The 26,081-nt window shown below is 47.0% G+C and overlaps 7 protein-coding genes across 7 annotated transcripts; 2 read left to right on the forward strand and 5 right to left on the reverse strand.

Moving 5' to 3' along the window:
- Positions 1-88: 88 nt before the first annotated feature.
- On the reverse strand, positions 89-776 carry ABOM_008076 (polysaccharide biosynthesis domain-containing protein; the record flags this gene model as incomplete). The annotated part of the gene is made up of 5 exons (XM_022535205.1): positions 89-152; positions 205-241; positions 306-590; positions 644-668; positions 732-776. 5 exons carry the CDS (start codon positions 774-776, stop codon positions 89-91), a joined length of 456 nt encoding a protein of 151 aa, XP_022387214.1.
- Positions 777-1,925: 1,149 nt separating this feature from the next.
- Positions 1,926-3,485, reverse strand: ABOM_008077 (ankyrin repeat domain-containing protein; the record flags this gene model as incomplete). Its single annotated transcript, XM_022535206.1, has 1 exon — positions 1,926-3,485. The coding sequence occupies one exon, from the start codon at positions 3,483-3,485 to the stop codon at positions 1,926-1,928; it is 1,560 nt and encodes a 519-aa protein (XP_022387262.1).
- A 765-nt stretch (positions 3,486-4,250) lies between these two features.
- On the reverse strand, positions 4,251-5,945 carry ABOM_008078 (synembryn; the record flags this gene model as incomplete). Its single annotated transcript, XM_022535207.1, has 7 exons — positions 4,251-4,347; positions 4,395-5,233; positions 5,284-5,403; positions 5,448-5,606; positions 5,658-5,734; positions 5,785-5,859; positions 5,918-5,945. 7 exons carry the CDS (start codon positions 5,943-5,945, stop codon positions 4,251-4,253), a joined length of 1,395 nt encoding a protein of 464 aa, XP_022387242.1.
- Positions 5,946-6,738: 793 nt separating this feature from the next.
- Positions 6,739-12,089, forward strand: ABOM_008079 (putative telomere length regulator protein (Rif1); the record flags this gene model as incomplete). Its single annotated transcript, XM_022535208.1, has 4 exons — positions 6,739-8,058; positions 8,139-9,674; positions 9,726-9,992; positions 10,041-12,089. 4 exons carry the CDS (start codon positions 6,739-6,741, stop codon positions 12,087-12,089), a joined length of 5,172 nt encoding a protein of 1,723 aa, XP_022387243.1.
- A 625-nt stretch (positions 12,090-12,714) lies between these two features.
- Positions 12,715-13,802, forward strand: ABOM_008080 (D-hexose-6-phosphate mutarotase; the record flags this gene model as incomplete). Its single annotated transcript, XM_022535209.1, has 3 exons — positions 12,715-12,960; positions 13,028-13,360; positions 13,416-13,802. The coding sequence occupies 3 exons, from the start codon at positions 12,715-12,717 to the stop codon at positions 13,800-13,802; spliced, it is 966 nt and encodes a 321-aa protein (XP_022387228.1).
- A 1,853-nt stretch (positions 13,803-15,655) lies between these two features.
- ABOM_008081 (putative RING finger protein) lies at positions 15,656-16,764 on the reverse strand (the record flags this gene model as incomplete). The annotated part of the gene is made up of 3 exons (XM_022535210.1): positions 15,656-15,938; positions 16,029-16,598; positions 16,694-16,764. The coding sequence occupies 3 exons, from the start codon at positions 16,762-16,764 to the stop codon at positions 15,656-15,658; spliced, it is 924 nt and encodes a 307-aa protein (XP_022387232.1).
- Positions 16,765-19,355: 2,591 nt separating this feature from the next.
- Positions 19,356-23,182, reverse strand: ABOM_008082 (uncharacterized protein; the record flags this gene model as incomplete). The annotated part of the gene is made up of 3 exons (XM_022535211.1): positions 19,356-19,660; positions 22,630-23,071; positions 23,132-23,182. The coding sequence occupies 3 exons, from the start codon at positions 23,180-23,182 to the stop codon at positions 19,356-19,358; spliced, it is 798 nt and encodes a 265-aa protein (XP_022387231.1).
- Between the last annotated feature and the right edge of the window lie 2,899 nt (positions 23,183-26,081).

A 26,081-nucleotide genomic window follows, 5' to 3' on the forward strand; every position in this document is an offset into this window, starting at 1 on the left:
TGGAAGTCAGTCATTGCTGGTGGTCCGAGATTCCCTCGACCGGTAACCCTCTCCGGGGTTCGGCGAACATGAAATAGTAACACTGAGTTTACGAGCTGGACTTTCCCTTCTGAGCGCGCTCATAGATCCAGTCATTAAGACCGGCACGGTTTCTATAACTGTCAGTCTTATGTTTGAAGCCAACCCAAAGTTCTCGGTGCTCACCTGGCGATTTCAACGGCATAGAACTGCATGCGCACGGCTGTTTCTTTGTTAGCCACACATTGCCCGATGGCGCGCTAACAAAGTGAGAAGGGGGAACCCACCAAAGATTGTAGTTTCCTGGTCGTATTCAAACTTGGGGTTCGAGCGCAGCATAGTGCCGAAGTTGAAGTCGTCAACCGTTTTCTCGTACTGCTTCATCCAGTTGCGCCACTTCTCCTTGCCCGCCTTGCTCTTCATTTCGTCCTCGTTGAGGGTCGCGGTGGGATCGAAGTCGGGGAATTCTTTCATGAAGCTCTCGTAGATCTCGTTATCCATCCTTGTCAGCCGAAGCTGCGAGCCTGGGACCTTCTCAAGAATCGACCAATAGGTCATCAGATGTTCGACGGCTGTGGGACGTAAGCATAAGGAGCGAAGGTGAAGCGACGGGTTTGCAGCGTACCCTTAACCGCGAACTGCTTCTCCATCTACAAAGAAGGTCAGTATCCAATCCCAGATCCCTGAAAGACGCCAGGCGCAAGATAACGTACATCCTCGAAGTTCTCGGCCGTCTCGGGATCAAATTTCTTCGACATGTTGGGCGAGTGTGATCGGAATAATCAAATAGAAAGAAAATAAATATAGATGAAAGCAAAGTCGAGTGACTTTTCGTGTACCAACGAGGTTTCGTGCAGTTTCGTAGAGTTAGTCGAATGGATTGCCCCGCGATTTAATCTTTTCTGCCGGCGGAGATAAATTTTGCGTCCCGCCGCACTTTGCTTTATCGGTACGTCATTTAATCCACCTTCTAGAATTTAATCGGTACTACTATACTGCTGAACGACGAAGTATTTCACTTATCCCGACTGAGGGAATTGTCCATGAAGGCAATTTATGACTCATTCTGCCATTCTTTTCTTCCATTTCCTCAAGATTGGTGTCTGTTTACTTACTGAGTGAAGTTCAAACTGGTTAACTAGTTAGTTATGCACAATTATGTATAGCTTACTAATCGGCATAATTACATGAGCAATAACTATCACTTACATACAGCGAGGAGGTTGACGCAGAGTAAGGCTGTAGAAGACAAGTAGGGAGGCCATTATCAGGCCACCAGGGCTGGAAACCAACTAACGGGGTGCGATATTATCAAGTGACACCCGGTCCTTAGTATTCTAGTAGTACTTAGTACTTCATGATCAGGTTTCTACTACACTGCTACAACGACATCTGAGGTTTCAGCGACTGTGCGTGACACCCAACATTATTATCCTATATTCACTAGAGAGGTGAAACAAATAATGGCCAGGAACTTTCCATGTTGCTACTATAACTAGCTAGCAATGAAGTCATCATGAGATTCAGATATGACTCTCTATCACAATCAGTATGTCCCGTTAATATCTGTAACACTATGATTTGCCCTGTGCTAGTTCCCATGGGTTCAATTCAAGGTATTCTTTTACCAAGACAATGGATGAAGGATATGTTACAAGGGAACACAAAACCCTGGAAGATATACCGGCAACATTGAAGACATGTGGTAATCAACACATGAGTGTACTGCAAGACAAACATTGTCAATAATCCCTCTTTAAAATCACAATCCGATAAAATGGTCATGTACAGGAGGCAAAGAAAAAGGAGTAAGTTGCATCATCTCTCCTGCCTCTTCCATAAACTTATGAAGCATCTCACTATATTCTAGACCGTTCTTCATTAGGCTGCATCAACCTTCAACTGAATCAATCGGAGTCTGACACGGTCATAGAGTTTAAAAGTTTTACCACATCGGTTTGTCCTGCTTTAGCGGCTAAGTCTCGTGCTGTCTGTCCACTGTCGTCTTTATCGTCTGCTGAGGCTCCGTGGCCAAGAAGGAAATACACGTCGTTCCTGAGCCCGGCTTTGGCCGCCATATGAAGCGCAGTCTGTCCGAACATGTCCCTAGCAAAGACGTCTGCGTTCCTATTCACGAGTAGTCTCATTGCATGGCCTTTGGAGGATACTGCCCTATGCAGAGCAGTTCGCCCATAGTCGTCCTGCAGGTCAACATCTGCCCCGCTTTGGGCCAGGAAGTCCACCATTTTGCGATGGCCGCGCTCGGCAGCCTTGTGCAGGGGGGTCTCTCCAGAATAATTTGTCACATTGATATCCATTGTGCTTTCCAGTAGTAAGGCTACCATGCTTCTGGAAACGCCGGAGGCTGCAATATGGAGGGGTGTATCGCCGAGGTCGTCTTGTGCGTCAGGTTCAGCGCCACTGGACAGTAGCAATTCTGCAATACTATCATGTTCATATCGCACTGCATAATGCAGGGGTGTCTTGCCCTCTTTGTCCAACTCGTTGACTTCTGCGCCCATATGCAGGAGGAGAGTAGCCAATTCAGCATCACCATTCTTAGTCGCTATATGTAAGCTTGTTTGACCGGAGTTATCCTTCACGTTGACATCTGCACCTTTCTTCAGCAAAAGCTGCAGCATCTTCATCATACTGCGTTTGCTTCTATCGTACATGACCAGTGTCAACACCAATGGCAGGCCAAGCTCCCCGAAATGTGAGTTCTTATCCGCCCCTTTTCTCACCAAATATCTGACCATCTCGATGTGTCCTTGGCGCACAGCCTGATACAGTGGTGTGCCATGTGGTCCTTGTGTCTCACTGTCGATAGGAGGATGCGCTTCCAAGTTGGCACCCTGTCGCACCAGCAATTGCACGACTGGTAAGTGCCCATTTCGAGCAGCCCACCACAAGGGCGTACGGCCAGCAGCATCTGCGTCATCGACGTTGACTTTACCAGAGCCAATGAGCAACATGACAACTTCAACATGGCCTTTATCCGCAGCCCAGAGCAATGGCGTCCGGCCAGTAGCATCTTTGATTCCAGGGTCGGCATTTCTCTTCAGCAACAGCGCCATTATCGTCGGCTTTCCCTTCTCAGCAGCCCAGTACAATGGTGTATGACCGTTCAAATCTGGGATGTTGGGATCGATTTCACTGCGCGCCAGAAGCTGGCTCACCACTCCTTCATGTCCGTTTTTAACAGCCCAGCAGAGAGGAGTCTGACCGAGCTTGGTATCCCTCGCGTTAACATCAACATTCCCGCTGGCCATCAAGAGCTGAACTACTTTCTCATGACCCTCCTCAGCAGCCCAGGAAAGCGCACTTCGACCATCTTCATCCTTACAATCCAGTGCCACACCAGGGGTGCCGAGCAAAAGTTGCACAATCGACTCGTACCCCTTACTAGCAGCCAGGAAAAGCGCAACCTCGAACTTGCTCTTGGGCCCCGGATTTTCAGACGCCATTTTAGGATAAGAGCAGGTTGGAGTATTTCCCAGCCCATCGGGTGAACTTAAACGATTTCTATTTCAGGTATGGTCGTAGAAGGGTGTCAGAAGGCTATGTCATTTTTGCAACCCACGGGATGTGTGGATCAAATATCGGGCACCTTTTTCTTCGATAACATTCTTTGTGGGTTAGCAGAGGGGCAAAATTATGGCATTAATTCAGGCCCTTACGCCACGTGGGTTGCGTTCACTGGTGCTCTAGGGTGCCCACTTCAGACGACGTCCCTTGTCTTGCCGGGTCTTGCTTGGTGGGCTCACCCCGGCTCCATTTCGTATGATGTGCATGGGATGCTAACCTTTACCGTTTCGGGTTTTAAACTGTCGTTGGTGGGGGGGATCGTGGCAATACATCTTTCATGCCGAGGATTGTATACAATTCTCTTTGCCTGGTTGATGCCTAATATTGGTACAAGTTTGAATGTACCAAGTTTTGTTTTGCTTCAGTTTCCACATCTGTATATGAGTTTGTCTTAAGGGCGTGCTTACCTGCGTCATGTGCCGAAGTACACTTTCCGGTGGGAGAGACTGCAGATCTCCCCCTCAACCATTGGGCATGAACCATAGGTATACCCGAAGCTCCATTACTAGTTTCAGCCTTAACACTGTACGAAGGAAACTCAATATTGATATAGTTGGCTTTAGACTATCTTGTTAAAATCATGTTAAAGTTCAATTACATATTTGACTTAAAATTATGATACAATTCAAGAATCAATCAATCATTCAATCACTATCCGAATCAGGTAATTCTTCCAGCCTTCCCTCACGGACAGCTTGCGCGACGGGGTTCTCCACCTTGAGGATACCGTTGGCTCTGGCCCTAGTCAAGGTTAGCATTGGCCCTTATGGGCAATAGGATAGACGTACCTCTCAAAAAGCACAAACAGCCGCTCAGCCTCTCTCTCCTTCTCTTCCTGGGACATGGGTGGACCTGTATCCTGTTTCTCCGAGGCCCATCTTTGACCGGTGATGGGGTTAATCTCAGAGTCGAACCTTTCCGCGGCGAATGCCTCTCCGGCAGTCTTGGGGATCTCCATGCCACGGGTGGCGAGTAGTCCTGCAGCAAATCCGTATCCGATATTCTTCGTAAGATTTTCGGCGTTCTTTCCTGAGAGGACAAACATGAGCTCCGAAATAGCGGTTTTCAGATTGGGGTATGGTGCGGTGGAGAGCTTCAGCAACTTGGAAGAAAGCGTGTCGGATTGTCCGATAGGCTGATTCCTGTCGTTGTCGTCTGGCAAGAGTAGCCACTGCATGTATTTACGGGGCCCATCCGGTGCCAGTTCGTGGATGGTAATGAGCGAATGAAGAAGCGCAATAGCCTTGGTCTCAAGCTCCTCAGGGCTGTACAATGACGTGGCATGGTCCAAGATATTGATCAGCTTGTCAACATTACAGTTTTGGTTGAATGTCGGGAATAGTGGGTTGCTGTCAAAAGGTTTGCCTTTCTTGTTTTCAAGGTCAAGAGTAGACAAGGAGTTGAGCAGGTAGCTAAGCAGGCCATCCAATGGCTTGGCAGGGATTTCAATCCGACTGATCATCTTAAATATATGAGGAATTGAAGGCGCAAATGTTGCAGACAAGTCCGGATAGATCTTGGATACGTTGAAAATGAGCTTCAGTGTGTCAATAAGAGCGAGCTCATCAATCTGAGGTAGAGGTTTCTTGAGCGATTTCGGGAACTGCTTAGCATGTCGGACAATTTGCTATGAAGCTGGTTAGTAGTGGCATCTGATCATGAAGTGGTAGTCTTTACATAGTTGACATTATCACCTAGCCCATGCTTATTCACAAGATTGTCAAAGTCCATGGTCGTGTCGTATGTGGATAGGAATAATATCCGGCTGATGACCATTTCATCCTCCGAGGAGTCGCACTGAGCCGTCAGCTTTTGTAAGATTATAGCTGCAGAGGTTATACCTTAAGTTTTTCTGCTAGTTTGCCGCCATGGCCAGTATCTACGAATAGCTGACGCATCTTTGGATCCAACAGAAGAGCATTAGCAACACAGCGCAAGGCAGCTCGACGGATATCTACAGATTCTCCATCGACACCATATTTCGCCAAAATCTCCATTCCCTAGGTGGCTATTAGAAAGGTATTTCCAAAAAAAAACAGAGCAAAGCGCACCCTTTTTGAATAGATGGGACCGGCATCAGCTGGGTTTGTCCCATGTTGTCTCAATTGTAGAAGTAGTTGGACCTTGACTATATAATGGTTAGACCCGGACGTACTACTCCATCGCGGCTATACTGACCAGTGCTGTTGAGCTTTTTTTCATTTAGGTCTTTTTCTAAAGAGCCCAGTAGTTTGGTGACTTGTTGCAGCTTTTCTAACCATAGCAGCTGGTTAGCGTTATTCATGATTATTGTCGCCCGGCTCGCGCATACCTGCACCATGGAGTGTCTGGAAGTCCATATTTCACGTTGCCTTATGTCTCAGGGGTATAAAGTAGCAAGTTCAGTTCGGTCTCACTCTGTGTAACGACTTTAGCTATCCAGACCTACGGATAAGCGACTTGTGGAGGCGGGGGCCTATTCGAGTAGGAAAGGTTCAAGGTCTCACAGTAAGTCTAGCGCTGTGAGGGGGCTGAGTGATGTCCACAAGATCACTGTGGTGTTTCTGAGGCAAGAGCTACATTGCAGATGGACAGAATAGGCGGGCAGATCAACCCCACCGACGTTCATTCAATCATGGTTAGCCGCTTTCTCCGCAAAGACGGCAATGGCGTTTCTTCATATGCATGTATTCAAAGTGGAAAAAAGGCACTATCCTATAGAAAGTTGAATAATTTTCCCTGTTCAGAAGAGAGACTTCTCCCTTGTGAAATTCTCAATTATCGCTCATACTCACTTCAAGTAGTGCTTAATTGGGAAGGTTGGTATGCGTTACTAATCTTTTGCTGCCTTGACACCCGAGCCTATCCTAGCGGCCTTACTGCCCCAGGCACTGAGCGCGCCACTGCCACTTTACGCGTGGTTTGCGCCACAGGCGCGATTTCGGGCCAGGGCGCGTCTTTTTGAATTGAGTCTTGGCGCGGCCTTAGGAGATCGACCGCTCTGAGGACCTCACAATTGCTTCAGATCGCCGCAGAAAGGCTTCAACCCGGGCAATGGACATTGCGGTCTGAGTTTACTGATGCCCTGTATCGCGATGTTCCTGGCCTTCCTTCCGATCCCATCCTTGTCCTCGTCACTCGACTTTTTGAAACATGGTGCAGGTTCTTGGTCCTCTGTCTGCTCGTCCGCCTACTCCACCCAGGACATCATCTCGTGTACTACCTGAAAAGGACCACACGCAAGATACCCCGGTTACCGTGAAGACGACGAACGATTCCCCATTACCGACGACCGCATCCAATGGTGGTCACGCCAGTCGCAAATTCAAGCGGGTGAACTTCTCGCCATGGCCGAAATCCCAGCCGAACAAGCCAGATCTGAAGACTCTACCTCCTTCGAATGAGTGTAAACCTTCGAAATCAATTCTCAAGACGACCAGCTCACCTGCACCTGTCAATTCGTCTAATGTGACCTCTTACACTCCGGAGTCTTTCGCCATGCTGCTAGAGTCGATCACGCAGCAATTGGCCGGCGAATCGGTCAGTTCGAGACTCGACGCCTATATGCAATTCTTCGGAGCATTGAGAGCATACGATGGGCTTCCTGGAGGGCAGGAAATTGCAGATAAGCTTGGTCTCATCACACAGTTCATCCAACGGGATGTGACTCGGGACCTCGGAACTGGGGGACCCTCAGATACCAATCTCGTTACTCAGGCTCTGAAACTGGCCACCGCTCTAGTATGGCACACTGAAATATGTGCCCAGCTGCCGGATGACTTCAAAATCTTTCTTGTCGATCATTCCATCAATGGCTTACAGGACGCCAAACTGCCCAAATCCGTGGCCACCCATTATATGTCGATTTTGTCAACACAGACTTTCCATGCGAAGATCATGAACAACGCCAGGCTAAACCGTTTGATGAGCGTGTTGCACGAAATCACCAACCGGGTAAATGGGAATGCAATCACCCTACAGCGGTTGGCTATATACCAACGTATTCTCAGCCAAAACAAGTCATTATTCATCTCTCAAACAGCGCTGTGGATGAATCATCTCATATCGGGCTTGCTTCACCACATAAAGGACGTCAGAGTAAAGGCCATCTCCCTCAGCTATCAAACGTCCCTAGCATTTGGCCCAAATCCCATTCTATCCAAGAATATTAGAGAAAACCTTGACCGACCCATCGGTCAAGATAGGAAACTAGTGCAGGAGGTCAGCGAAAGAATGTCGCGGATGATGTCAAGCGCGGATACAGGCGTACACGTACCTCAGATTTGGATTGCTGTTATCTTACTTCTTAGGAATAAGAGATTGACCGTCGATCATTGGGAGCATTTAAAAGAATTTACCACTCCTCTGCAGAAATGTTTTAACTGCAGTGATGGGCAAACCAGAGCGCAATCCATTATTGCATGGAACCGTTTTGTTTGTGTCATCGGGCCCAATGATGCAACAAATCCTGCGGTTTTGAAAATACTGATCAGGCAATCCTCTCTCAACTCGAGCGAAGGAGCCAAAGTAAGCTGACATCACAGCCTAACCAGATGGTGCTGTGCAGCTATTACAATCTTCTGTATTATGCCTTCCGCCCGTCCGCGTCTTACCAACATCTGGACGTCGTGTGGGAGGAATACCTTGCCGTGCCCTCCTCGACCACGTTTAGTATGGTTCCTGGCTTAAGCGACAAACTAGCCCAGGTCTTATGCAATATGCTGTGGAGCTCCCAGGCGAAGGTCTGGTTGGAGAACAAAGCCAATGAAAGTAATCGCCTTCTCCCGGAGGAGCTGCCTTCACTTGATTGCAGATGGGTACGGTCCAGGATTACCGCTGTTTTGAAGGTGTTCGAATATATTTTCAGATCTTCTACCTGGTCCGATGACATTGAGCAATCAAGCATTGCCGCTGCCTGGGTCAGTCTTTCTCGAGCCCTGTCGTATGCCTCCAGCAAAGAGATTACCCCGTCTCCGGAATCAATGCAAGCAGTCGCCCATATGCTCGGTCTTCTCCAACGCCTTTGGAAAGCTGGCCCTGCTTCACTCAACGCTATCGAAGACAATTCCTTGGATAAGTTTTTCGATCGATTTAGGTTCCTATCGACGACCATGATTGTCTCACTTGGAAGCATTCCATTCACCGAGAAACTCCTCCTAAAGACAGCCGATGAGAAGTTCCAAGCTGCCAATACGCCGACACATCGGTCTTTGAGGGTCAACATGAGCCTCGACAGTCCTATTCTACATTTGCTTCGACTAGTCAGCGATGTCTCCGGAGTCCGGGAGCCAACTGCTTCGTATTTGCGCCTGATCAACGATACCCTTGACGCTGCATGCAAGGGCAGAGCGGCCAGAAGCTCACGCTTAGAGCTTCTCAGGCAGTGCGCAGATTTGTATCCAAGTGAAGCAGAATTTTCTTTTGGAACTCATAACTTCGCTCAGGTAGGTTGGAAGTCAACGGCACGACTAGCAGCGGATTCTCTATGTTCTTATCCTATTGAGTCCGCCCGCGAGCGTGACGGATCTGTTTTGCGCGATTACGATAATGCTATCAAGATCCTCTCCACAGGGTTGAAGTTTTCCGACACCATCCAGGAGTGGGATCAACTTGTGGACTCGCTTATTCGCGTCGTGCGAACCGAGAAGGGTGACGATGCCATTGCAACAATGGTTGTAGAACCAATTTCTGAATGCATGATGGCGCTAAGAGTCCAAGATACCTACTTGCCCGCAGCCTCCCTATTCGGCTATTCTCTTTCCATCACATATTGTCATTACAACTTTCGGAACACGGGAGTGCCTGTGACTGGAGAAGATCGGCAGGCCAGCGACCATTCGATGTTTCCCGCCAAACTCGTTGAACTAGTAAATCGGATCCTTCGAGAGTCTTATGGAGGCTTCGACCCTACAGGGACCAATGGCATCGCGGACTTTTTAGAATCGTTCACGTCCCTTTTAAGCTCTGGTGTCCCAGCATTTCGCTCTGCGATCCTCGAAACTACTCAACAGCCCCTTGCTCTCTGGTTAATGGATGACGTGCGCAAGATTAATGTTGAAAGTGGCGTGGAAAGCAGGATCATCACAGCGGTAAGTTTATTAAGCAAGGGATGTGAAAACAAAAGTACTAATAAAGCCAAGGGCCGCGCTCTCTCGTCCGCAGTGATAAGTATCTTGCAAGCTTGTTCACCCCACAATGCCTCCTGCCTACAGAGGTTTGAGCCTATTATATGTGCAGGTCTTGAGTCCTCCCATATGTCTATAGCGAAAAGATTTCTCGATTTCTGGAATTCTTCATTTGGACAACAAAAGTTACTCCCATATCCCGAATCTATATCTCGTGCACTACAGCAGCTTGAATCGCAGATCAAGCTTCAGAACTCGGGACAGGGACAAGGACAGCGACAGGTAAGTGAATCGATACCCGCTTTGGATTTATATACTAAATGGTTCCAGGTTGGACGTCCGGCAACATCCCTTGAATCACAAACATCGAATAGTGATCGGGCAGACATGTCTGAAAAATCCCGCATAGCGTTTATTCTAGACCACCCAGTGGGACCATCCTACCCTGTGGGCTTCAACTCATCTCCTGTGACGAGAGTGATTGAGCCTAGAGTTGCGGAACAGCCAAGTGAGGCACGACCTCGCCGGTCAGCCGAACCCAACGAAACAAATCAAATCATCATTGAGGATGCTTCGGTCTCATTTCTGCCACCCAACGAAGAACCCAAGAAGCGTGGCGATGTATTTTCGATGATCGAGAATCTCCGCTCTTCCTCCCCTCCCATAAACACACCGCAAGAATACGGGTTCATGACACCTCCGCAGTTACGTGGTCTGCGGGGTCCCGATCGTGAGTCGGGAACACCCCAAACGCCTACTTTGCCAGCTGTCGTAGCTGACAACGAAGACGGTTTTCTGGGCTCTTCTCCTACTCCCGGTATTAGAGGACGAACACAGTCTGCTGGATCGCAGATCCCATCATCACTATCAACACCAGCAATGGACTCTCGTTTCGACAATGACGTTCCATCCTCCCCTCCAGAGCTCAAGTCACAGGGTGCAAATGCCCGCAACAAACAGATGTCTCTGACGGCTGCAGCTGTCGAGAACAGAGTGAGCAAGAAAAAGAAATCTAAGAAATCTAAACGTTCGGCATTAAAGGATAAGAAACGACCTGGCAGCCAACATACGCAATCCGAAGAGGCACGCGGAGGCCCCAGTCGAGCAGGAACACCGCTGAGTAGTCGTCTCCGTTCATCTACCGGCAAGACGCCCCAGGCAGACGCACAAAGTACGATTGAACCTCAGGCTAACGTTCCCCCAGCTGGTGAACCAGTTGTTGCTTCGAACGCTTCAAATTCCCATCACGGCTCTCCTGACAAGCCTATGTTTGTCAAATCTACTCCCAAGGATGTCGCCGTATCTAGTGAAATCGCGGACGGCTTAGACCCTACTTGTGACTGGATCGCAGATTCTTTCAGTGATGACATGGAGACGCAGATTGCGTCCCAACTAGAGCAAGACCTAGAATTCGCCGTCGATTCGGATAAACCCGATCAAGAAGAGACGGGGCTTCCGTCTGAGCCTACGTCTGAACCTCCGATGACAAGGAAAAGGAAAAGAGATGAAGTAAACGCGTCAACACCTTCTAGAGAAGAGCGACGTCGATCGACGAGACGTTCTGCGAAGGAACTCGATGCTGATCTCGAGGAACCTCGGAGCACTCGCTCAAAGAAATCGATGTTGTCGAGCAACGCCCAACAGGTTGCATCTTCACCGGCTGAGTCAGCGCCAAAGAAGCAAAAGCTCCATCCTAAAGACAATGCAGATGATACACCTGCCCAGCTGCCCGATATACAGCCGGACAGTATCGGCGCTGCTAAGGGCAGTGAGGCCTCTGCCTCTCAAAAACGCAGGTCCTCCCGCCTGAGTGGTAACTCCCCGCTGGCCGTACCAGAGGAAGGCACAGCGCCCAGAAAATCTCCTCGGAACGGTCGTTGGCGCAAGCGAAACGCCAAGCGTAAGGGCAACGCATCAAGGGAACCATCTCCGAGGTCAGAGGCTCAAGCCGAAGAGACTGCCACGGCAGCTTCCCATGATGACCACCAAAGAGAAACACAAGGTTCTTTTGAACAGAATGATATTCAACAACCTGACGAACCTACAACTCATACCCCGGCCGCCGAGAAGACGGTCACGGCTCCTACGAGCGAGAAGGAATCATCTACCAACCAAGAACCTGAAAACGATATCAATATAGAAACTGCGGATGGCGATTCCATTTCCCAAACAAGAAAACGAGCGCTCTCTCGAACAACCCAGATGGATGCACATCCAAAGAATGTCAGCGGCGCAACGGGGATTATCACCTCGTTCAGGAACCTGCTAGACGATATTAAATCGGCCACCTTGGACCGAGATGCTATTCGACAAATTGATGACTTGATGTTCGAGATCAGGGTTGAAACGGGCGAGGCACTAAGGAGACATACTGGCTAATCTTTCATATGCATAGCGAAGGCGTTGAATTCTTTCATGTTATCTTCTATATCTTATTGCTTGTGTTCAGACTTTCCTGGTTTTGTTGGAAAAAGGTCATTATCATTTTATGTGTTCTTGAGATGCCTCTGTTGGTTTGTCTATTTTTCAATTCTTTGTTTGACGCTGCGCGATGGAGGCTATGGTAATTGATACGTACAAAAAGGATATTGGACGGGACATTAGTGTTGGTATTTGGTATCCATACATGAATATATCCATTTATAGAGAGCGACTGTTGATTAATCCTATGCGGTGCGAACTGATCAAAGATAGTGACGCTACTAGTAGGCTGAGATATATACGTGGCAATGAAGGAGACCGAAAAGATATGGAAGAGAAGATAAGACTAAGTGCATCGAACACGCTTTGAATTATATAAAAATATAGGAATTTCTTCTCTCTTCGGTTTGCGTCAGTCCTGGGTAATTCTACTTGGAAATTGTTGTCTCGAACGCGATGACATTAAGGCAGCCCCACGTGCCCCACAGTTGTTGTCTGCTACTTTTCGGTGGTCCCCCGCATTGCATCAGTCGTCACCTCTTCCAGTTCTCATAATATCGCCTTGTTATAGTATTTGTCTACAATGGACCGTTCTAACAAGCCTTCAGCCATCGGCGTGGGTGCCTCTGTGCCTCAGCCCACCATCTCTCTCCGCGACAATACCGTCGAAGCCACGCTGCCCTCCGGCGAATCCGTTACGATCCACCTGTACGGAGCTACTGTCACTTCCTGGAAATTAGCAAATGGCAAAGAGCAATTGTTTGTGAGCGAGAAGGCTCATCTTGATGGGTCGAAGCCAATTCGAGGCGGTATCCCCGTGGTGTTCCCGGTGCGTCCTTCAGGCTTAGATTCAGACTACACTCTATAACTAACCAGGTCTGTTGGTGAATGTGTAGGTCTTCGGTCCTCCTCCTCCTCCTCAGAACCATGCTACCTCGTCCCTTCCACAACACGGCTTTGCGCGTAACAGCACCTGGGAATTTTTGGGCAAGTCGTCATCGGAATCCCTAGGCAAGGATCGCAGCGGAGATGGCTCCGTCAAACTTGACTTCGGCCTCTCCCGTCCCATGCTCACAGAAGATTTCCAGAAGGCATGGCCGTACGACTTTGGACTGGTATATAGCGTTACTCTGACCAAGGAGAGTCTGGAAACGTCTCTCCAGGTGCAGAACAAGGGTAGTCAGAATTTCGACTTCCAGGTGCTGATGCATACGTACCTCAAGGTCGACGTAAGTCCCTAGGAGTTACAGGTTTTATTATCATGTTCTAACATCTCGGCACCAGGAAATCTCCGATATCCGCGTCAAGAACCTCGAATCCAAGACCTACGTCGATAAAACACAGAACGCTGCCGTCATCACCGAAACTTCCCCGGCCGTTGAGATCAACAAGGAAACCGACCGCGTATACCAATCATTGGACCCCAAGGTGCCTATTATTGTTTCGTCCGCTAGTGACGATAAGCCCATCTTTGCGATTACCAGGGAAGGATTGAATGATGTCGTTGTGTGGAACCCGTGGATTGAAAAGGCCAAGGGCATGGCCGACTTTGGCCCGGATGAAGCATACAAGAATATGATCTGTGTTGAAGCAGGCTCCGTGGCTGGATGGCAGACTTTGGAGGCTGGTGACTTCTGGGAAGGCGGACAGACCATCCGGCCAAGGCTGTGAAGGTGTCCAATCAAGTCTTGACGTTTACGATACATGGTTAGATAGCTGACAGCATCGTCTCTCTTCAAGCTTGCAGGTGGAGAGTATGCGCCAGACACGACAGAGTACCTGACCAATTTTAATGGCGTTGTAAATAGATCGCCCAGTATGAACTCTAACCTTGAAAATATATTGACGATTCGGTATTATATCCTATGACTATATATGCAGTCTGATGTATACAATCAAGTCGTAGAGCAGCGCCAAGGCAATACTAAGGTCCCCTGTAGTCACGCCTGCGCGTAAGGCCACCAGACCGCGGTCATAGCCATCAACCCTACAACAATTACACTGGTATAGTTCATATTATGCGCTGTGGCGGAAAGAAGAAGTGAAAAACAGAAGAAAACAATGGCCACCAGAATATACAATACGGCAACAGCAGTCGTCTACTCCACTACTTTAGGACCACCCATGTATCGACTTTCTCAAAATGGCTAATTGTATAGCAACGAAGACAATGTATAAGGCTTGACTATTTTTAGAAAATAGATATTCGAGTGATACTTCCCTATACTCGGGCCGAGTTGTATATTAATACGTAGCCAGTAAGATTTGTAGACTTAGCCACACTTTCTGAAGCTCCTTTCATGAAGTAACTTACTACCAAGTAAGTTATAGCATAACCAGCATTACCAAACAAAGGATGATCTACTTTGAGTAAAATATCATTTAGCCACTCAAAGATTTATGACTCGCGCTCGTATTAGACTCGCGAAGGTTTGAGCTTGATAAGAGCTCACGCCCATGGTTGCACTGAGTTTTGGCTGCACTTTGCTGAAATAAGAGACGAATGGAGTTGTATTGTCCCTGGCAAGGCTCCATATGCCGACCTGTGACCAAGGTTCCAATTAGAGTTGGGAAGGTGGCGAGGAAGAGGATGGCGATCAGTCCGATTGCACGTGCGCTGGATCCGGTGGCTAGAACTAGTATGTAGATTTCGGTCGTCGGGAAGACCGCTATTTCGCTGTTGAAAACGGCATCCAGGTCTTAAGTATAGTAGAATAGGGTGATCAGGTATATAAAGGCTGTCAGCATCTGGAGCATGATGCCTTGGGGGACCTTCAAATCCTCACAGATTTAATATACAGTAGCAAGATTGTTATTGGTCTGGAATAGTGCCTGCTGTTCTCGAGGTGAGGCGTTAAGATATGCATGTTGACCTTTTTCTGACGGTTGACCGCGGATATCCCCTTCCTGCATCTCTATGTCAAGGTTATTGCCGTCTATGTAGCCATCGGCTTCGTTGTGATCATGGTACCCTACTACGCAGTGCATTGCAGGCATTTCCAGCAGTACTGGCAACTTCCAGTGGAAAATAAGCAGTGTGTAGCCTATCGACATTAGTCCATTACTCAAGCCGTCTTCACATGTTAGTTGTGCCCATTTCACTACTGATGAAGACTCAGCTAAACGCCAGGCGAAAGCTCATACTCGATTGTATCAACAAAGTTTTTAACTTTGCGTCTCTTCTAATGACAACTTATCAGATATGGTACATCCGAGAAGCAAGCACAGCAATATATGTGGCCAACCTGATATGTTTGTCGCCCCACCCGCGCAAATCATTTGTCCTGAAGCTGAAGGCATTCCAGTCTAATCGTAAGCATTATCGACAACATGGCACTCATCTGATTGAAGAATCACCCGGCGCTTCATAGTCTCCAGGGACTACGATCAGATTGCAGTCACGACCATCCTTCTCACACCCACGTCTTTATACAAGCAGGCTCGGAAGCTGGAAGACAGTCAAAAACTTCGTAGCCAAAAGGGCCGACGAGATGCGTCCGATTCATGGAACAGCGAACAACCCGTCAGTTAGCCGTCTGGATACCAAGGAGGCCACTCTCCAAGAGTATAAAGGCCTTGAAGGACCAGGCCCCACTCTGTGTAAGACGTATGTGTCGTATGACCCTGAGGCCGAAAATATCAGGCATATCGATCACCACTCCAGCTTGAAGTTTGGGTAAGGGAGCACAACTGATAAGAGTAAGTGGCCAATACTGGACGAAACAACGGGCTTCGTGGGTGGACTTCTCGGTGCCAAACTTAACAACCTCTGAATTGCCGGCTTTTGGCCTTAGGCCGAGCGGAAGACTCGTGACTTTTCAGCACATTAAGGATGGATCGAAATAGCTATCGTCTCATATTGTCCTGGGGAAAACGTCACTTCTGATCATTGCTGACCTTGGCACGGCAAGAACGGGGAATGGTTGTGCATCCGTTTCCTCCCTATCACTTGCTCCATGATTACCGAAGCTCTTATTACACAGTGGGCAGCTTGCACGTCGTCTAGTGAGCCACGGGTCCACGCAGGAAGAGTGGAAAATGTGCCCGCATGTCAGAGGTCGAATATAGGTTTCACCCTCAATCGAGTCCATGCAAATGGCACATAAGCAACCCGACTCGCTGACTGCATCGTCGTTGTCGTGCTCACAAGTATTCCCCGGCTCGCAAACATGCTCCTGTGCCTTGTCTATTTGAGTGTCTGGAGCATTCTCAGCAAAGTCTGTCTTTTTAACATGCGCTTCAGGGGCGTTAATATCTGTCTCCTTGTCTTTAGGGTCTTCTTGTGATACCGAACCCAGCGACCCAATAGTTTCTTTCGCAATACTCCCTTTTCGACTTCGGCCTGCCCACCAGTCGCTGTATTTCATCAGCGGGAACTGCTTGTCGACATCGCCGCTGGATATGACCGAGGGACCTCTTCGAAATGGAATGCTCTCAAGATCCATGAAGCGAGAGTTCCGTTGGTTCCTACGGAAATGTCTGTAACGGAGGCCGATAACTAGCCTGTTGAATGGACACCAAATCAAGATCGGGATCGTGCGATTTGCGATGGGGCTACATACCAGACACTGATCACTAGAATACCGGCGCAGATTGGCGCAAGATATCCTAAAGCCGGGGGAGAGTCTCCCATGGTAGATATGACGCAATCGTCATCAGTTGGACAGAGAGGGTACGAGAGTTACATCAATGAAATGGCTTAATATGCATGGGAATTTATTGTACCTCCTGAAGGATGATTTTCTTTTTCCTGTGGTGTTATAAGGTCTGGCAGCTGTGGAGAAAAAGCAAACTCCCGGATGAGGTAATGACATGTATATTGAACAAAGATACGAGCTGGTGGTGTCAATCGGCCAACCCCGCAGACTTACCAGATCATGACTCGTTGCTCAGTCCCTTAAGCTGCACAGCCATGAAGAACTGGGATGATCATTGGATCAAGACTTTGCGACGAGTTCGGGCCCTTGGTCCAGCTGTCATGTGCCCGTAGTTTCTAAATCCAGCCTAGTTCTCGAAGCTCATCCATTTGGAATCGATACTGGCTGCCTCAGGGTTTAGATTAAAAGAAAAGGCAGCAAAGTTTTGTCGATTATGGAATGTGAAAAACTATACATAGTGTATAGATTGTATGGTTTTTATAAATGCACTATAAATTCTAATCTCTAATCCATCGAGTAGATGCTCCTAAAAATGTCTATATCTCGTATATAGAATATTTCATTGTTAGTTAAAGCAAGTTTAGAATCAGAAGGGCTGATGTAGAGTTGTGTCAATCACGCGTCCTTCGGAATCTCTGGCCAGTACTAGTAGTCTCATAGCAGTAGTTATTGTCACGTCTTAGATAGACTCCATTAGCTTTTGCAGCGACCAGTGGAGCATATGCAGTGCAACATATCAACTGAAAATCTTAATTTTTTTTAAAAAAAAAAAATAACAGTACAAAAAGAAGAAGACAGAGCGAGATAGAGAGAGAGAAAAAAAATTATGGTTTTAGTCAATTTTAAGCCCTTGTAGGGCGAGAGGGACTTCCTCTTCCTCACCCTCCTCCTCAACCTCCCCAGCCCCTGGGGATTGGGGGAGGCGGGGTGCTGGGGGAGGAGGCTGAGGGGAGGGGGTGCATCGCCAGCAGAGGGGGCGGCAACAACATCCGTGAGGGCTTCAGCAGCATCCAGGGGAGCCACCGCCACCACGGCGACCACGGCGGCCACGTCACCGTCGCCAGGGGGGTGGGGCAGCACCGATAGTAGAAGCCTAGTATATAATTAGTCTTTATTCAAGGAGAATGAATAGTTGAGCGGCGAACCTGTCTCTGAAGGAATGTGTTAGTATCATGCATATACATATTGCTAAGAGAAACTTACAATCGAGCACAATCCTCTCACAAGGTCCGCGGCTCTCTGGCGACAGATTCTTTGCCCATGGCCAGATTTTCCGCAGTTCCAGCACTATATAGTATTAGCGAAACACTTTGGAGTTGTGAAGGGGGCCTTCAAGACACAACCGCTGTCCTGTAAGACAGTTTAAAAGGAACAAGTATCCATTCCTGTCCAGGACAGAGAGGGAATACCTCGAAGCCTGGCCCATCCAACCAAGTGCTTCAAATCAACTTAAAACAAGAGGAGCTGTTACTCACACGGGCCATATCTAAAAGTGCTCGCTATTGTACTTTGTACGGTAAAACTTGCACCTTATGTCGACATGGGCGGTCTTTTTGGCGCCTAAGGATAGTCGCCAATGGCATCTCAATACTATACTTGTTCTAGTATATGAAATAAGCTGTGCATAGAACCCGATCACTGTCCTTGGGGTGCCGGTATCATCTACCCTCTGTTTCTATGCCACAGTGTGCGTTGCTGCATTGCGCAAAGCTTGGTATTCTCGCCTGTTATAAACGGAAGAAGGCCTGTCAGTTCCATGTGTTCTCTTATAATGATAGCACGCGCTGCAAATGCAGACGGCTACCAATGTCGAAGCTTTAAAGCCAAAGTGCCAGTTAGAGGATTAGTCGCAACGGCAATTGGCGCATACGCGCGTATGCTGAAATGAGCCGGCTGCTCTGTCGGCAAGACGCGGTGCAAGGGTAAAAGACCATAGGTATGGGCCACATTCGGACCTCAAGTGGTCGAGCCGGTCTTTGGTTACCGCGAATTGGGCTATGAATCCCGGTGTGAACGTATCGAGCACGATCATGATGACCGCCTCAAAAAAGCAGATTAGCCACACTATCCGCATTTTCGATCCCAAGCTCTGGTATATTTTGAGGGGAAATAGCAGCCACACTAAAGTGGGACTTTCTGTCTGTCTTCTCTCAAATGTACCGATAGTGTGCACCTGTTACAGACTCGGCTTGTTGGATACTGCTTTTATGTTGCGGAATCCGCTCGGCCATGCATGCTATAGTCGACCCAGTATAGAGTCTGCCTTCTTCGCGGTGACTACTGACATAATCCAGACACACATCTTTTCTCTAAGCGAAGGGCCGACCCTCGGAAGGGCAAGAATGTGCTGGCCGGTCAGTTTATCGTGGCCCAGGATCGCGTGGGTGGACTCAGGAATCATCGCCAGATATAAGCGAAATACAGCTTCAGGGTCTGCTCTCCGCAGCCAATGGCACAAACTCTGTGCGACCAAGGATTCGGGGCCTAAATGTTCGCTAAAAGGGGTATTTTGAGCATAGTTACACAAGTACTTGATAACTTTGTGCATACTTTTGTCGAAGGGCTCTCAGAGAACCTCGTGATCCTCCTCCGAAGCGATACTGGCAGCCTGATACCGAGCCTTGTCCGAGATGAAGCCCCCTTTCTCGAGATAATCTGCCTCCTTATAATCTTGTTCCGGCAGGTCATCCTCGATTTCGATATTATAACCGGCGGCGTCCTCATACTTCAACTCGTCGAGGTACTCTTCGTCATCAATAAGGATAACGTCGGCCCCTTCCAGGTTGAAGGGGGCTTCGGGGATGTTGTGGAGAATATATTTGAGCTCTTCGTCGGTCTTCACAGACACACTAGCTGCATGCTCGACGGGCTCTTATTTCGTTATTTTAGTTTCACTTCGACTCGCTGGCGTCTTCTGCTCCAGCTCCAGTCGGAGAAGGATGTTTTCAGGCTGTAGTATAACCGGCTTATAGAAGCTCAGGGTTTTTACCGGTTTCTTCAGCATATCTCACAAGACTAAGGATACTGAGATGGTTAGATGAAACTTATTTCATCTTCTTCTCTCAGTGGGTTTTATGTCTAGTTCCAGGGAATTTAGGGACCTGACACAGTGAAGATTGCTCCTGGGCTTCAGAAGGCATTAACTTCTGATAACCCTGACGAGGGGAAGATCTTTCCTCAACCTCAGCGGACTTAGTCTGGCATCATTCATAAACTTCGTCCCTGTCGTCGGAACTGTCACTATATTATCGGTTTTCACTTACTCTATGTGAATTTTGAGCTACTTTTACATCTGTCACCCTGAACTGAATGGTCACCTGCCGTACAGTGAAAATTTTACATCAGAGCTGCAATACATACTCTGGAAAGATCGAATTCCAATCACATTTACCAGTCCTGGATCTTAGTTTCCTCATCGATAGTTTGCGTGGCTAAAAAACTATATTAGTCCATAGTAATTCAATTACTTGATCGAACCCCACATCCTCCAGGATATGAGAGGAAAAGAAGAATATTCTCCAAGTAGCTCGCTACGATAAATTAGTCTTTTTACTATCCAGAAAATAAATAAACCTATCGGTGTAATAATAGTATTATGATCAAAAAGGCAATCAGCCCTAACATACTATATTAAATAGCCCTCACTCTGGTCTGTCTCTATGTAAAGTGCTGAGCTAAGCCTCTGTTGACTAGCCCTAGTCACGTTATACCAGGCTCACTACCTGTTCCCATGCAAAAACTATAACTTGGAACTACGAACCACATCCAAGTGTAATATCGACTCGTACATAGATGAATCAATATAAAAAGCCCTGTTTACCATATCTGCAAACGGCTGTGACTTGATAGTACTCATTATTTCATGCTTTGGGGCCTCTAGATGAACCCATTGGGTTACGGGTTATTTTCTCGATATCCCAGGGAATTGGCCATAACTTGTATTATATGGTGCCTGACGAAGTTAAAGACATGTCTACTAGTTCCAGTAATATGGTATAAAAGAAAAACGGAAGGATAATATAGGGTCATTAGCTCCCCAATCGTTCTGGATAGAGAAAGGTTTAAAAGCACGGCAAGTAACATGAAAGTGTGACATGCCCACGTTCTTCTTGTCTCATTTCATTGTATCATTCACCTGTAGGCCTAGCAGGCTAGCACTATAGTGGGGACACGGTAGTCCTAGCCATTAGGCTCCACTTGGGTAGACTAACTGGTAACAATTTCTACCTTAAGATGCATGCATTTTGCAGTTTTACGGGTAAGAGAGGAGAAATGGGTTATATACTATGAGTAAACTTGGGTTTTCGTTAAGGGGATACTGCCTTCTCAAGAATTTCTAATATTGTGCTTGTAGACTAGGCTCCATGCAAAAAATAGAAGGAAAAATGCCTATAAAGTCTCCAAAAACAAGACAAGAAATGCGGGAACGGGGGTTCGAACCCCGGACCTCGCGCTAGTCCCGATTGGGAAGCGCGCATCATTAACCACTAGACTACACCCGCTGTTCTTGTTTAAAGATCAAGAAATAGTGAAATATCATGTATAGGTTGTATATCCTTCTTAGGGCCTTTGTTCCATGGATTCGGGTATATTAAGATTTATAGTGGGTCTATATCTTAGTTCGACATTGCAGCTCTACTGTAGGTCTATTTCTACCTAGTTTTTCTAATGTTGGTTGGTTATTATCGTGCTTTCAACTTGTTATCTGCTTTGATATTAGGGTTGGGTAGGGTACAACATCCAGCTCGGAGGTGCGGTCACTGACAGACTTTTTGCACGTGATCATGTGACCATGTGACCATATGATTTTCGAGGTTTGTTACGGAGTACTTTTTACAATTTACACTTCAACAATATAATAAAAATATTAACTGATAACCCCGATCATTGGCAAGACCCTTAATCCCAAACCTTGCGCTATGTCGACGTACTGCAAAAGGCCGTGCTTGTCAATTTGAAGAACTGTTTCAAATCGACTCAAGAAACATGTTATACCTCTGTCATCGTATACTCAAGGTTTACCAGTTGTTCATATCTTGATCGAATATTTGAATGAAATTTCACTACTGAATCACTGAGGCTATCTCACATACGGCCAGGGGTGGTTAGACAACCCTAATTAGCAAGGACAAAGGAGGCTTGAGGCTTTCGAGATGATAAGTGGACTCATCATGCTTACAATTCGGGGTAACAAAGTGTCAAGCACATACTGCCTTAGTATCTGACTTCCTTATGTTTTACATCTCCAAAGACATGTCACTCATCCCTATTATCGCATATATTCATTAAGTTTCCTCTTAATCCTCTGCACCCCTTCTACTTCAGTCCACTGGGGATACAAGGAAAGCACAGCATCCAGCTGTGAAGTCGCAGCTTTGATGTTCTCTTCTGTCCGTGTACAGTGCATCTTAACAAACTTCTCATGGATGCCCTTAATGTGGAAGGCTGACTGGAAGAAGAGTCTTCTTCCAGAATCACGTCGCAGTGTTGACACGGTATCCGGCAACTGTCGCAATGTTTCTTTGTCCTTAATTGCATTCTCAAGGAAACACCGGTCCTCACCAAAGCTTTCTCCTTCGGCGACGCCATTATTTCTCCATCCCGGAATATCTGCAATGAACCAAGGGTGATGGATCACAGCAGGAAGCGATGCGAGCGATATCCAATCCCAGTCGATAACCCTGGAATTCAAGCCATCCATTAGAAAAGGCCGCCAAAGCAAAATATCAAGTAATACAGCACGTTCTTACCCTGTCAAGTGGGAGTCATCGTCCTTCATGATATTATACGCATTCAGACCCCCATGGGCGAAGCAACATCTGTGTACTTGTCATACTCACCTGCATATTCTGGGATCATTGACCTCATGATCAGATACTCGATAGCATCGCCCCATCTAGCAGTTCCAGTGAGAGTTCTTCGGAGACCTCGGTCTAGGCTTTCCGTAAGCCAAGCTGAATACTGGGGCTTTGACTCTGGCATAAAATTAGGGTGAGGGGCTGCGGTGGTCCATAATTGCAGTAAGAACTCTGCAAGGTCCTCGAGGAGCCTTTGACGTTTGTTAAGAGGGATCTGGGAATTCCAAACCGCCAGCGGTTCGCCACTAACCCACTCTGAATATAAGACAGGGCGTTCTGCCCTGAAAAACAAACCTGGGGCTTTGATGTCTGGGTGGCTTTGTTTAATGTGTTGAAACATTTTGACAGCACGCAAGTCATACTTCCAATTGTCGGGATCATGGCAGACACGATCAGCCCACTGTACGAAGTCTTCAAAGACAACCTTGAACACTTTGTGTGAGCCACCCTGACAGGGGTCTTCATCGGCAAGTGAGCATCAAACTCCCTCGCGAAGGTAACGGGCTTCAGAGAGGAGACTTGAGGGATTTGCCATTCTGGGGGATTAGATATAGCAAGCGCCAGTTGTGTAGGTGAGTGAGGAGGGCCGAAGGATGACAACACTGACTTGGACAGGTTTCTGTGAGAAACGGTTTGTTTCGGTATCGTGATGTGCTTCATTCACCCCGGAATTGCCATCACAGTCGGACAAGATATGTCACACACATGTCAGCCACCAGCAGCCGATCGGAAGCAAATAAAATGCATCCGGTGGCTTTATGTATAACTTGAAGAACATGACACTGACAATATTGTGCAACTAAAACGAAGTTGCGATGTCTAATGAATGACATTGAAAGATGACTAAAACACCTAGTACAGTAACTAGTTATTACTTATACCAACATATCGATATAATATTACGCAGTTATCATTACAAATCCCTTGTGCTCGAATTATATGTGCAACGTTGTAATTGAAATGTCTGATGTCTATTGTGTCCAATATCGAAAGCATTTCTGAAAAAGAGATTCTTTCCCTTCAGAGAATCATACTATAAATGCCAATCAGATCCGCTTCTACATCTCTAGGACAGCCTTGCAGTGCCGATGCATATCTCGTATTTCTTTTGAAGTACTAAATATCCAACATGACTAATTCTCTAAACAGCCAGCGATCTGGAAAGAGAATAGGAATCAGAACCCAGATCCTTTCGCACAGCCTCCTAAATTGCTTGCTACGCTTCCCTCCGCTGCGCAATGAAGATTCAAGGCTGATCAATATGGTTTTGGTTCGGATTTCCAGGTCCACCGGTATCTGTATAAGCACATCGGTACATGCTATACGGAGGCTGGCCATCGGAAAAACCACATTGTACCCGTTCCGTTTTGTAGATACTCTGGAATAATCTGCTTGGATGAGCTTTTATGATGTCTAGTAGTGGAGGGAAATGAACCTACCTCGTTACTTGGGAACATTATGTTAATATTTCTCTCAGTGCACTCCAGCATCCCTATAGATCCATGTCCAGACAAACGACGAAGACCGAGTGTACCCTCCAATCCATGGTGCTTACCAGCATCAAATAATACTTCCACAAAGGAAGCGTGAGTTCCAAGCTCTGGTGGAGCCGTGCGAGAATAAGGAAAGAAGCCGAATTCATACGGATATATTTTGCCCTCCATACCAAACCAAGAGATTGGGATGATCTTGCCACCATGTTTTGCAAAAGAGCTCCCACATCTCCAAGGAGCTGTGATCATATGTTTTTCCACGAGCACCATGTCCTCATTCAAGTCAAAGTGGCGGTGGACAAGTGCGATATCGAAGATCTTTGCCACATTATGTTGTAAAAGTAGAGGCTTCAACTTAGTTTCTATCATGGAAAGCCCACTGTGGCTTTGAAAGTGTTTGTTAGCATCGTAAAGAGAGTTGCTATGAAATCAACTGGGTCATATGTTTCTGAGAAGTACATGATTGGATATTGCTGAACATACAAAGTTGAGATGTGTATAAGAGATTAGGAAGAAGCAGAAAAGAATGGTGCTATATAACACAATCGAATGAGAGCTCACATGGCCACTCAATTAAGTATTCTTCCGTGGGCTAGTCTTTTTTTACCGTGGTGATGCCAACCCACCTGCAATCAACCCAACTCCATTGGATTTGGTGTAAGCCTGGCTCTGGAACCTACCCATTCATGGCACTGATTCTCAGGCTATTTAAAGTGAGCCCTGTAATATCCCTTCTCAAAAATATCAGTGCGCCAAGAAGCCATTGTGTAAAATACCACTCTAACACAAGTTTCTACGCCTATAGTATCGCAGGACATCTCATCATTCCCGGATATCTACATTCATCTGCACTGGCTTTACCATCAGCCGCGAGCAGTTGGATAGCTACGAGGGCATACCATACTTCTCGGGACTATCATTAGGTAGCATGTCGCCTAGCTGTAACAAGAACTTCTGTGATCTATCTACATACAGAGTGGGAGACTCACCAGCCCCATTTGAAACTTATCATGGCGCAGAGTCACATTCATTTTCAAGTTTGTCCCCCTACGCTTTGATACACCCTCGAGAAAGGTTCTTGTTCTTCTCAGCGGTATCAGCTGACACCTAACCAACAGGAGTTCATGAGTACAACCCATCCATCAGAACACAGGATGTAAGAAATAACTAGTAATGAAATCAATTGTACTATCCCTTGAGTGATCACTAATGAGACGCCTGGGTAGAAAAGGACTGGGTCGTCAAAACAAGAAACTCTCCATATTAGTGACTGAGATATATTCCTCTTTTAGGAGAAAGCTGAAGTTGTATCCTATGCGCACTAACGTGACATTAGACCCATTTGGATTTGAGATCACCTCATAGGATAAGGTGGCACTAACCGGCAAAGAAGCACTTGACATAGGGATCGGTATACGGCATGGCCTTCGTGAAAGTGTGGATTCTAAGACGGGCCGTGTGATACGACGGGATACTCCTGTCTAGGGATACTTCACTAAAATCCGTAGCTGGAAAACCTCTGTAGGTTAATTCTTACTAAAGTCAACAAATTCGTCCACAGCGTTGTTATATTAAGCATACCGAGTTCCCTAGAATGGTATGCTTTGCATAGTGCTATTTTCTATGGGAGATGAATACACACCTTGTTGTTTCTCATTGAATCTAGCCTCTTCAACCATGTGCCTGTCTTTTCTATACCCCAATCCTCATAGCCCATCATGTGCCATTAAATCCATGTCCCTCCACACCCCAACATCCCAGCTTTCTGGTCAATTACGGCTCCAAGTTAGCTGGAATCTCGCAGGGCGTGTTCACAAGTCACTGTAACCACTATGGACTTTATCAAAAGGTGACGTAATATATACCTTCCAGGCTACTACAGTGGCGAGAAAAGCATAGATTGCACAAGGAGTTATGAAGTGAACGGAAACCTACTTCACA

The sequence above is a fragment of the Aspergillus bombycis genome (genome assembly GCF_001792695.1).
Source record: "Aspergillus bombycis strain NRRL26010 chromosome Unknown contig00069, whole genome shotgun sequence".
In the NCBI taxonomy this organism is placed as follows: domain Eukaryota; kingdom Fungi; phylum Ascomycota; class Eurotiomycetes; order Eurotiales; family Aspergillaceae; genus Aspergillus; species Aspergillus bombycis.